The sequence below is a fragment of the Rhipicephalus sanguineus genome, chromosome 2 (assembly GCF_013339695.2).
Source record: "Rhipicephalus sanguineus isolate Rsan-2018 chromosome 2, BIME_Rsan_1.4, whole genome shotgun sequence".
Classification (NCBI taxonomy): domain Eukaryota; kingdom Metazoa; phylum Arthropoda; class Arachnida; order Ixodida; family Ixodidae; genus Rhipicephalus; species Rhipicephalus sanguineus.
Genome location: NC_051177.1, coordinates 101,455,775 through 101,468,507, shown reverse-complemented (window position 1 = coordinate 101,468,507; position 12,733 = coordinate 101,455,775). Strand labels below are relative to the sequence as shown.

Genomic DNA, 12,733 nt, shown 5'->3' with positions numbered 1-12,733 from the left:
TGGTTTCCTTGGCGCGCGCTCTTCCTCTTTAGGGAGCCCACATGGGCGCCCGGTCACGGAGGCTCCCTAATCCTTTTCAACTCGAGGTGCTCTCCTTTTCCGGAGCTTCGAACTCTCTCTCTTCGGCGTTCCGGACACGAAACCATGGATACCCATTACTGCGGGTGGCTACGAAGTAATAGACAGCTTGCACGTGACGTCATGGACGCAGCTTCATAACTTACTGGTTCACCTTCATGGCGGCTTTGATGACGTAAAGGCAGCATAATCCCATTGCGCTTAAACTGCTTCAATATGATAACGATGCGGCCACAATGTTATTGGTTTCTGTGCGTCAATATCAAGAGAACTTGCAAGTGATGAAATAATAACATTAGCACGACGTCACAAACGTTGCGTCCCACCATGCGGTGCACCAACACATGACGTTTTCAGCAACGTCAGTGCAAGCCATCAATAACAAGATACCACGTGACATGCTCGCTTGCGCGCCATAATTGCAGTGCTGCATATCGTTCCGGGTACAAGCGATATGGTTCCCTCGCCGCGGTTCATGACAGTGATAAGTAGACACAGCGGTTATCGCTTGTGCTGCCGCAAGTAACAGGTTCGTCATCGCACAGCGCTGTCCTGTCGCCTTTTAAGCCACATGCTGCACACGTGGGCGAATTCTGTGGTCGTTTGCAGGCCGAGTATGAGGGAGCACTGCAATTACGGAGCGCAAGGGGCTATGTCACGTGGCATGTATATCTATCTATCTATCTATCTATCTATCTATCTATCTATCTATCTATCTATCTATCTATCTATCTATCTATCTATCTATCTATCTATCTATCTATCTATCTATCTATCTATCTATCTATCTATCTATCTATCTATCTATCTATCTATCTATCTATCTATCTATCTATCTATCTATCTATCTATCTATCTATCTATCTATCTATCTATCTATCTATCTATCTATCTATCTATCTATCTATCTATCTATCTATCTATCTATCTATCTATCTATCTATCTATCTATCTATCTATCTATCTATCTATCTATCTATCTATCTATCTATCTATCTATCTATCATTCCGCGGGCATGTGCAGGAAGCAGAAAAACACTGTAGATAGAAAGTTAGAAACTGTCTAATCGGACGTTTTGCAAACCGATCTTCAACTTTCTAAATGGATTTTCTTGCCCAGCTTCCGTGTTTTAGGTGTTAATTAATCTTGCCTAATTCAGCACTTTATCAGACCACAAAATATGGTGACACTTACTCCATGCAATAGTCGGTCGCGTCATCATAAAATGCGTCGGCATATTTTGAAATTCTGGCTAGAGTTAGCTGGGGCACCCTGTAAAAACACGCGTTATCGAATAGGAAACACTTCGTTAAAAAGAAGATTTCATAACATTCTTTTACGATGTGTCAGCTTTTTTTTTTCTAGCGGTGCCAGATTAAAGATTGCGTAAGTCTTGAGGAAAGATAACTTCACAGCGAGTGCTCACTCACCGGCGTCCACGAACACCTTAGCGAGCATCCATGCGGTGACGGAGGTAAGCTCGCTCGGTTTGGCCACCACCGTGTTTCCGTACACCATGGCCGGCGCCAGCTTGAAGGTGAGCAGGTACAGCGGCAGGTTCCACGGCACGATCACCGCCACCACGCCCACAGCGGAGCGGACCGTGTAATGAAGCACGTTGGATTGCTGCTGGGGGATTGCCCTGAGCCGCGACACGGTGGCTCGTTTGTAAGGGCATTTAGGAATGAAGACAAAGAGTGACGTATTTGATATTTTGCTGCATTAAAGGGACACTAAAGTGAAACTATGAATCGGTTTAGATTGATATATCCTACTCTGTCAAGTCTAATGTCGTTAATTTCACCATCATAGGTCTATAATAGAGGAGAAAAATCAAGATCAAGGTTTCTATTTTTACATCTCGCGCCGAAATCGCCGTACGTGACGTCACGGATTTCAAAGTGTATTTTTCGTCCTCACGGATTTGCGCGAGCACACGGAGACAAAGAAGAGATACACAAAGACGAGCGCAATCTAACAAATGGCTTATTTTTTCGAAAACCTTCACAGGTAAAAAAAGCTCGTCAAAAGGGCACATGTCACAGCTCGTGATCACATGCCTTAACGTACAAATGACAACACCAAAAAAATCTTTCTCAAGAAAGTCAACAGAGGAGTGGCTAACACACTTTTCTTTTTGCTTGTCAATGTAAAACGCCTCCACTATCTCCCTCGAAGTTTCTCGCGCGAATCCGGGAAGATGAATGTGTTTCAACTAGGCCGACTTGCAGTATTGTTTTAATGTATTTTTCGTGTTTTGGAGACATTGGCCCAATGAAATTTACTGAAACTTGGTATTTGGTCCCCGCAGAGGGCAATGTTCTTCATTTTTACTAATTAAGAGCTACGTAGGACCTAGTAGATGCTGTCAAAATCTATGACGCAACGGCGTTTGGTACGGGATTTTCAAGGTGGCCTCGCCACCCGCATTTTATTTTTGCGCGTCTTATCGCGACAAGCATGGTGATTTGGGAATCGTGAAAGAGTGATTTACTAATGTGAGTGAAATCGTGTTTCTCTTTAGTGTACCTTTAAATAATCGAACATACATCCGTATTCTGTACACTAATAACGGTGAATTAAATTTCACGTGCGTGTCCCTGAAACTTGGTTTCATATGCTGGCATAAGAAACTTTTAAACAGCACTATCAGGATTGCACTGTCCGGGATCGGCTCACGTTAAGAACTATATTGAAACAACTGCGATGTCACATTATTCAATGGTATGAGTATCGGGTCACTAAACCATTGCCTTTGATTATGCAGCCTCGGTTGACTTCTGATTGCGCCATCTAGCTAGGGGATCGGCCCAGCTCACTAGGCGGTAAAACGAGCCGACCAAAACCCGGTGAGGTATACGCAAAAGAACGCTTTCGTCCTAATAGCCCAAACACATGCCGCTCATGTCTATAAGCTCTGGGTGCGCATAGCGAATGTCTGAGGTTGATAGAGAAAGGATCGAAAGTATGCACGATGCTCACGTACATCTCTCGGTCGCACTGGGCAGTGGTGGCGAAGTGTCGAAAGTTGTGCACTGCGCGTGGGATGTCGACGGCGCGTGCCAGCCAGACAGGCTTGCCCTGGTCTCGAGACTCGGCCTGGGCGAACTCGTCGAGCCGGCTCTCGATCAAGTCGGCGATGCGGATGAGGAACTTGGAGCGCTCTTCTGGGGACTTCATCGACCACCTGCGTCCCACACCAAGGAGGAGAGGCGTACAATATTACTATATTGTAGCGATGTTGAGAAACACATATATTAATAAAACAAATGTGTCTTTAAGGGCGAACCTGTGCCCACAACTCAAAGTCACTGCAGTAGTGCAGCTGCGAATCACACAATTGGCTTTCCGCGCTGTCTTCTTTCTTCGTCTCACGTGATGCCTCGTGTGCGTGGTGCATGCGAACTGGCCGAGCCCGACCGGCTGCTCGTGCTGCGATGATCGCTGCCTGTGGTTGCTGAGCTGCACTACACGACACGTCGCGCCCAGTGTCGAATATGAACGGCAATTGGCGCCCAATTTGAATTTCATGCGATTCGACGTCCGACACGGCGGAGGGGAAACCGGAATGGTGACCTTTCATAGCATCGTACAGCCACCATTCCCTCTCCCCCACCGCCGCGTCGGCCGTCGGATCGCATGGAAAATCGGACCGTCTGTCCCCCGCTTTACGCATCGTCCCGATGCATGCGACAAATAAAGGGTTCGTGTGCACTCTTACTCATTTTCTCATGATCTCTCATAGTATGGCTTCATGCCGACTACGTATACGAAATCCGTGAAATTGTAGCGTCTTGGGTTCTCGTGTCCTGCGGATTTCACTTCGTAAGTGATAAGATGGAGCACTTCGTGAGGGCTTAAGTATTGTGAAAGAGGCCTTTCACACAGTCCACGGCGTCGCACTAGGTCCATATTCATAGACGTGCGCTCGAGGGAGGCAGGTAGGGGGGGGGGGGGCGAAGTCTCCTCCATATATTTACTCAGTTATGACCACGCATGTATTTAACGATGCTGGCGGCCGAAGGCCCCTGGTGTTGCATCCCAAGAACTGTTCACTTCCCATTTTTACTTCAGAAAAGCCTGGGTCCAAAGGCAGGCCATTGTGAGAAGCACGTCATGGCTTCATGTTTATTTATTTTTTCATCCATTGTGAAGAATGTCCTTTGGACTCGACCAAAGGGGGGTGGGGGGTGCTGTGATGAAAGTCCCCCCCCCCTTTTTTTTTAATGGGAAACCCTGCGTACGCCTGTGTCCGTATCAACTTGTCACCGGGCAGATAATGAGCTTCACTGCGTCGCTGGTTGTACCGGCTGGAGCCGATGAGCTGTTGGCGGCGTATCCTGTACCGTGCCACGTGTCATGCTTCATCGGCTTTTTCAAGGAATCATCTGAGTCGTACGGATTGCTTTCATCTAATGGCAACAAAACATCCAATGTTGGGGTTACTGCTCTGTCGAATACAAGTTCGAATGATGCGACGGCGACTTGGGTTGTTTCTTAAACGACTGCGTTATATGTGCAAAGGTGATGTAGGGTTATGTTCAACATCGACATACACTGAAATGTCAGCCGGAGTTCTGTTGAGGCGTTCCGTTAAGCCATTTGTATGGGGGTGGTATAAGACGCGGTTCTTCCACGATCAGTATGTGCCATTCGCATCAAACATTGCATTAGGTCTGCAATAAAAGCTCTTACACGATCCGTAATAACGATGGTGGGAGCGCCATGCCTGAGGATTATATGTTGTTGACAAAGAACTTTGCAACTTCGACAGCCGTTGCACTGTACAGAGAGTCAATCTCAGTGTGACGGGTCATCTATAGTCTGGGGCTACAACAATCCACTTCCAAGGCGGTCCAAGGAGTTGACATTGGGCATTCGGAGGACCTATTGGTTGCAAAAGGCCTGTCCGTTTTATTGATGGAGTGTTGCGCCTTTGGCATTCGCGACAAGTTTTCACGCAGTCCTGCACTGATGCTAGCAACTTAGGCCAGTAGTACTCTAGACGAATTCTGGCGAACGTACGGCTCACACCCGTGCGAATGTACGACTCACACCCGCGCGAATGTACGACTCACAATCGTGCGAATGTACGGCTCACACCCATGCGTCCAGATGTCGGTTCGTCGTAACATATGCGCGCCAAATTTCTTGTCGCATAGCTGTAGGTACGACTAGTAAAAACTTTTCACCGTTGTGCTCGAAGTTCCTCTTGTGGAGGACACTTTCTCGAAGACAGAACGAAGGGAACCCCAGCTGGAAAATACGCTAAACTTGAACCTCTTTAATAAGTGGGATTTGGACTATATTGTGTAGTCTAGGGGCCTCACACTAGCTTCAGCTGGCGAGCCGTAATCATGAACTTTTCTCATGTAAGGACCGCGACGGTGAAGAAGGGTAAAGCGCAGGGCGGGGGAGGGGAAGATGAACAAAATGTCAGCTAACGTTGCCATTTGAAAGAAGGACTTTCCTATATCATATATGGGTCATTTCTGAAGGGTATTTGACGTCAGGATTCCAGAAACAAGTGGAGGCTGACCTCCAGAATGACTGAAATCTGGGCGGCGGTTCTTAAATATACGGTTTTTGGTCCAAGGTTTTTGTTTCAACACATGACGACCGCATGAGGTGCCTCACAAAAGAAGTGCTTGAGAGTAGTCACATTTGTGCAGGTCATGGACATATCGCTTAGAACATTATATATATATATATATATATATATATATATATATATATATATATATATATATATATATATATATATATATATATATATATATATATATATATATATATATATATATATATATATATATATATATATATATATATATATATATACATACCCATGACTTCCATGTGCGGGCCGCGCCGCATGCGGCCCGCGGGCCAAGTGTTTCAGACCCCTGGTATTGTCTGTATAAGAAGCAAGACAGGAAAGAAATGCAGGAAGTGCCAAACAGACGAACCAACGCACGTGCGCAGAGAGTGGTGGTGTACGTATCTGTTTAATGTAATGATAATTACTGGGATTTTACGTGCCAAAACCACAATATGATTGTGGGGCATGCCGAAGTGGAGGGCTACGGAAATTAAGACCATCTGGTGTTCTTCGACGTGCAAAGCGTCCCTAATAAACGTATCGTGGTTTTGCGCCGTAAAACTCCACCAATTATTATTACCATATTTAACGTGCACTTGCATCGCACAGTATACACGGGCCTCTAGCATTACGCCTCCATCGACGTGCTACCTGTCTAATAAAGATATATAAGGTCAAGCAGAATACTCACGTGGGAAAGGCCTGCATGGCAGCGTGCACTGCCTCCTCGACCTCGCGCGAGCCGCTGTTGGGTAGGCGCGAGTAGACGACGCCCGTGGACGGGTCCACATTCTCGATGGTCTCGTCCAGTGACTCGAACTTGCCGTTGATGAAGTTCTCCAGGACGAACATCCTGCGCACGGGAGGCCACATTCCGGCTCGTGCCGGGCTGCCGGACCGCTCGCGCGCGTTGCCATTCATAGCTACCGCTCACTGCTCAAAGGTGGCGGCTCTACACGCACGCGCTTGTTTAGCAACGTCGCGAGGAATGGCCCGCGGTTAACGGGTGCACAGCGAACGGCGAGGATTCCAAGATATACGTCCTGATATAGCCGACGGGGCCGTCCGGCAGGCGGCTTGGCCGTCTCGGCTGTACCCGCCTTTTTCACGCCTATATCTTTGTTTCTGAGGGGTTGATGTAAAAACGTTCACATTGCCGTACTTCGTCGGCAGAACTTCTGAGAGCGGGGATTGCCTTGACTTTGCGTGGCGCGAAAGGGAGAAAATAATATATTTTTTTAATATGTGGGGTTTAACGTCCCAAAACCATGATATGATTATGAGAAACGCCGTAGTGGAGGGCTCCGGAAACTTCGACCACCTGGGGTTCTTTAACGTGCGCCTAAATCTAAGTACACGGGCCTCAAACATTTTCGCATCCATCGAAAATGCAGCCGCCGTGGCCGGGATTCGATCCCGCGACCTTCGGGTCAGCAGTCGAGCTCCATAACCACTAGACCACCGTGGCGGGGCAGGGAAAAAATGTAAGCCTTGACCAATGCTGCGGCTGCCCGCTCATTATTGTCCAGGTTTAGTCCTGGACTTTTGTGTGGTCCTTCGCTCTTAATTGCTGAAGTTTGTAACTGCGGTGGATCTCGGGCTAATCACGGTCCGAAACTATGAAGCTTTTACCGCACGAGAAAAAACTGCCATTGCTGGGTTCTTTGTCTATACTTGCACCTGGATATGTTGATTGACCATTAATATGTTGATGAATGATGTCTGTGTTGCACAAGGTGCAGCTGGCTTTATTGAGTCGCCATGTCACCGTACAGTAGAGCCCGTTTCAAGTGCGCATTTAAGCTCCACGTCTGCTCTTACTTCATTATTCACTGGCGGGATAAGGTGTAAACACTTGCAAGAAGTTACCTATGTTTCGCATTGTTGAAAGGGCACTCCCGTTTCTTTGCCGATAACCATGAGAAAATCGAGAGCAACCGACGTCGTCGAGTTGACAAAGCTGTCTTTGGTGCTTTTTCTTAGTTGAAAAAGTGACACGGACAGATAAAGCAGGTGGAAACACAGCAGCAATAAAATGTAAATATTGCGGAACGGCACCGTTGGCTACCTGCGAAACAGGATCGATATTCACAGAAATCTCTTGCGCCAGAATTGTTTGATAGGGTAAACTATAGCCAGTTATGATACTAAAAATATCCGCGAAACATCCCACCAATGGCAAAGATAAATTAAGAACGAAAAACTCGAATTCGATACCAGCTATAAGAAATCGGTTTGGACTGGAAAGCGCACTCCAACGACACTGAGACGCTCAATTTAACGATTGTTTTCTGTATTTGTTTCGGAAGTACTGTACGCCTGTGCAAGGAGGCATTGGCCTGTGACGTACTGCCTTCCACCATATGTCAGATACGGTCAGACGGCCGCCAGTCATTGTATCATATCGCGTCTTACTCGTGTGCTATGCACGATAAGCTCAAGTGGCGTACCCCGACTGATCTGTACACTATCGCATGTTCATCTGAGGGACGCGTTTCCCGATGCCACTGTGTCAATGTGAGTGACTGAATAACTCCGGCAGACTGGTTGCCATACGGTCACTCGCCGTCATGCTGATTCCTGGTCTGATGCAGTCAGGGTGCAAACAGCAGCCCCTAATTCCGTACTTGTATTGGTTTGACGCGGTCATTGGCATCGTAGATCAGAAACCACGTCTATGAGACTCTGCCCGCAAAGCGAATGGATTCATGACTACCGTCTCACCTGGACGTCTCAGCTGGACTGCGTGCACCTAATACTTACTTTCTATATTACTGCACACATTACGCTACGACATGGATTAATTAGTATCCACAAAATTATTCGAAAATCTATACCTCAGCGCAAGTGAGGAGAATAGAAACGAAGCAATTCAATGCCTTCAGAAGCAGGGGCCAGGATATTGTGCTACTTAAAACCAGAAAAAAAAAAGCGCCAAAGAGGGCTCTATTGACCAGCGTTTTTGCAGGGACTTGTGACTGACCAACTCGCTGATGCATCTAGTTGGTTAAGAGAACGTTTCGGTATCACTAGACACCAAAAAGCCGTAGAGGTTTTGCGACACCAAGGCACATACTTCGCGTAGGTCTCTAAGACACGTAAACGAGGGTGAAAAATAATAATAATATCTGGGCTTTAACGTCCCAAAACCACACTATGATTATGAGAGACGCCGTAGTGTAGGGCTCCGGAAATTTCGACCGCCTGGGGTTCTTTAACGTGCACCTAAATCTAAGTACACGGGCCTCAAACATTTTCGCCTCCATCGAAAATGCAGCCGCCGCGGCCGGGATTCGATCCCGCGACCTTCGGGTCAGCAGTCGAGCGCCATAACCACTAGACCACCGTGGCGGGGCAAGGGTGAAAAACGAGTTGTTGGTTTAAAACTGCCCTCTCATCACAAAGTGTGCAGCTGCGAAGGTGCGCGCAGTGGGTTGGTGTACTGGGCACTTCGCAAGTGTACTTGCAGTAGGCGTTCTAGGATAGTTTGAAACGGCCAGTGTTACATGGGTGATTCCACGAGATATCGAACATGCCTGTCCGGTCGATATTTCTGTTTTGCCTGGGTTTTTTATATGTTATGTGGGCACATTGAAAGTGCACGAAACCAAAAATTTTTATTTCCAAGAAACGCTCCCAGCGCGCCAAAAAAATATTTGAAGGTGGCGGCGCGGGCCTCCTGTTTTTGCTCACTGCAATGTTTTCGGATTTCACGGCCGAATTTACCGCGAACTATAAATGATGTGTCGAAATTTTTTTTGTTGGTTTTAATACCCATTACTATGAATTACATCCATGTTTTTTTATGCCGTCCTCAAAAGGAAGAAAATGTGAAAAACTTGGCAAATACGGCCGAAATCAAAAAAGTGTCCTAAGTTTGAGGCGCCTTGGCGCCTTTCCTATTTAAACAGAAACTTGAAAACAATGTCAAATGTAGAAAAGAGCTTTTGCAACATTTATACGGAAGAGAATTTTCCTACGGGCAGCGCAAGAAAAAAAATAGTTAAAGAAGCGAGTTTTTTCAAAAAAGTACATTTTCAAAAAAGAAAAAAAAAAACTCCGATCTCAATTTTGACGACAATTTTTTATCGAAGAGCGCTTATGTCAGTGAACACATGGTTCTAATATCATATGTCCTCATTTGCTTTGTTTACGAGCTATAACTGGCCAAAATGACCCTTGCTGTGTGTGCTCACTTCAGTGCGACTGATGGCTGTTATCAGCTTGCAATGTGCGTAAATCTCAGTTTTATTTATTCTGATGCAGCAAAACCTTGCTCTGGTGGCTTTTCGTCAAGAAAAATGGTTAACTTGTAGAGAGAAAGCCTGTTAAACTAAATTGTTAGGCGTATGATCTAGTTCGCATTCATTATTCCCTAACCATATCGATTCTGATGTGCCCATGGTATAGGTACTGTACAGCAACCGACTATTCATGTTTTAATTTTCCAGTTAAGAACGTTCGAAATCTTTGACTTTGAGGACAGCGTATATAACGTCGCCGAAGAAGCGAAAGCCTGAATACTATTCTAATGTCTGTTGAAGAGAGTCAGTGAACTAACCGCGCGTTATACATACACAGATTCATGTGTGAGCTGTCAAAGAACGTCAACGCCGCAACAAAAAAAAAAAAATGCTACAACTGTGGGTGCCCGAATGCAATCACCGAATCATAGGGAAGGGGTGGTCGGGCAGCAACCCAGTTCCCATGAATACTTTTGACTGATTCTTGGGAATTTAAGGCATTGACCTAAAGCGTTGGATGTAACGCGACAACACCGCGCACACGAACAAACTTCGTCTACGGGCAAGACCCGAATTCACAGCTTATTATTTTTTTTTACGTGAACGCTGTTTTCTATTGGCCAGGCGGCTTAGCTAATAATATGCACAGCATCGGAATCGGCTGACGTATTCTCTTACAAACAACTAAGCTAGCTTAAGAAAATTTTCAGGGCGCGGGCGTGCAAGGATCGATGAACACGAACTGGAAAGTTTCGGTGCGCTCAACTTACCTGATGACTAGCAGCGCTGCTTCTGCGATTGCAGAGAAAGAAGGAACGCTACGGTATACGTCGTCGGGGCCCCCACCGTAATCTTATCTGCTAACCAATTTTACGAGTCTCGCGCGAGGTCCCCCGCCGCTCGAAGGCTGCTTTACGGCCGGGTCTGGGCGGACTTTCGCTGATGGCACAATTCAACAACTGCCCTCGTGTGGAGCTAGAGTGAGAACACTTGCCACATTGTGCCTCCGTGGGAGTCTCCCACATCAGAGCAGTGCTCATCGGCTATGTAGCGATGTGGAGCCGAGAGTTAGCTTATCGAGTGAAGATTCGTGCGGTGATTGTGCACCGGAAACTGAGGGTCAGGGAGCTTTACTGCTTATGCTTCGGGACTGAGGAGGAGGAATGACAATGCGCAAAATGGACAACACATGCGCGTTTGTCGTCTCTCTCCCTTGTGTCCATTTTGTGCATTGCCTCTCCTCGAAACTAGATAAGTTGTGCAGATGTCGGAGAATCGACATTTGCCGTCGCACCATTACACGCTTGTTAGCACGGCACGACGCCCCCAGCTGACGCCTGTACGGGGTCTTCTTTAAAGCAGTACAAGCAGTAGAAGCTTTGGAAGGAACAGCAGGCGATTGTAATCTCCGACTGGCAGGAAGAGTGCCGTTTCTTCTTGAAAGGCCGCCTCCCGATACAAGTAAGTAATTTTCTAGGCGGGAGATGGAAAAAAACAAATACAGGGTGATCTGCAGTGTCCAGGGCACGCAGGCCTTGAGGGAAACGAGAGTGCAGACGCTCTTGCTCGAGGGCTCTCGAACCGAGCAGAGCCTCGACCGCACTTTTAGTCCCCCACAACACTCCAGGACGACAAGGACTCATCCAGAATGGCCCCTCGCGAAATTCTTGCGCACCAGCGAGGCACGTGACAAAAATACAGCGCCTCCCACAAATCATTAAGAGGCGAGGACGCGATTGAAGTCCGCAGGATTCAAGCGAGGGTCTTTCTCAACCCACAAAGATTAAGCAAAATTTTTCCAACGCTGTATGGGCACGCCTGTCCGTGGTGTGGCGGCTAGCCATTGCTATATCACATTGCCTAGGGATGCCTGAACCGACCACCAAATTTAGGTACCTTTTTAGGTCAGTATAATCTGTAATACTTTCGAGCAATGGGAGGCGCAGCTTGCCAGCTCTGACACGGAGGTACAACTTGCGCGCCTGGGTCACGTCAGGCAGCCGGCAGTAGCTAGTGGAGCCCCGGACTCGGGGCCCCACCTATCGAGCTCGTGACCCCTTACCCCAAACCCCAATGAATAAAGTTGTTCTCTCTCTTTTCCGAAGCTGTGGAAGAACACTTCACTGCCATGCAGAAGGGATGAATTTGATTCCGGCTCCAACAGTGATTTTTGTTCTCGGCGTCCATCGGGTTTTTCCGTTCATCGACAACGCCGCCGACGCCGGCGCCAGGTACTCTGGGACATGCTTCTTTAAAGCGATCGCGTCAAGATTTCCTAAGTCTATTCTAGCCGTCCCTGTGTTGATATAGACTGTGAATCACTTGTGGCCCATACCCGCAATCCATGGGCCGTGTTATGCGAGCTAGTATGCGCCACACGTGAATGTCGAAAAGGGTTTCATGATCGCGACGTATACGCGAAAGGCATGTCATGTTATTCATGTCATAACCCGTCAGTTGTGTTCGTCATACGCTCATGTCCTCCTGTGTCGATTCTGGTGGATACCAAGCTAAGGAGACGAGCACAAGAGCACCCAGACGTGGACGGACGGATGGACGGACGTAGTCAAGGTGCCTTTGGTTGGCTTTGGTTGGTTTTGGTGGCTTTGGTTCGTGTTTAAAAAATGAGAGCCAGTTCAACCCGAAGTGAAAGCTGTACGAACTGTGGAGCATTGATTCTCTTGTCTTTCTCTTGTGTTTAGCTGCTCTTTTCTGTTGTTTTCGTGTGATTATGTGATATATCGTTTTGTGTTCTTTTTTGTGATTATCTGTTTTCTGTTCTGTGGTCTCCTCTTTACTGTTTCATAG

The 12,733-nt window shown here is 47.1% G+C and overlaps 1 protein-coding gene across 10 annotated transcripts in view; it reads right to left on the bottom strand.

Moving 5' to 3' along the window:
- Window positions 1-12,733, bottom strand: part of LOC119383463 (2-aminomuconic semialdehyde dehydrogenase) — a 48,471-nt gene that overhangs the window by 13,264 nt on the left and 22,474 nt on the right. For 2 of the 10 annotated variants that reach the window (XM_049412524.1, XM_049412518.1), the window contains one exon: window positions 1,510-1,721. The exons of 4 other annotated variants lie outside the window; for them this stretch is intronic. In XM_049412524.1, the coding sequence (XP_049268481.1) occupies window positions 1,510-1,721 (212 nt within the window). Of the gene's footprint in view, window positions 1-1,509; window positions 1,722-3,065; window positions 3,267-6,372; window positions 6,556-10,695; window positions 10,719-12,733 lie in introns of those variants that run through there. 4 more of the 10 variants (XM_037651591.2, XM_049412525.1, XM_037651590.2 and 1 more) reach the window with 4 other exon arrangements.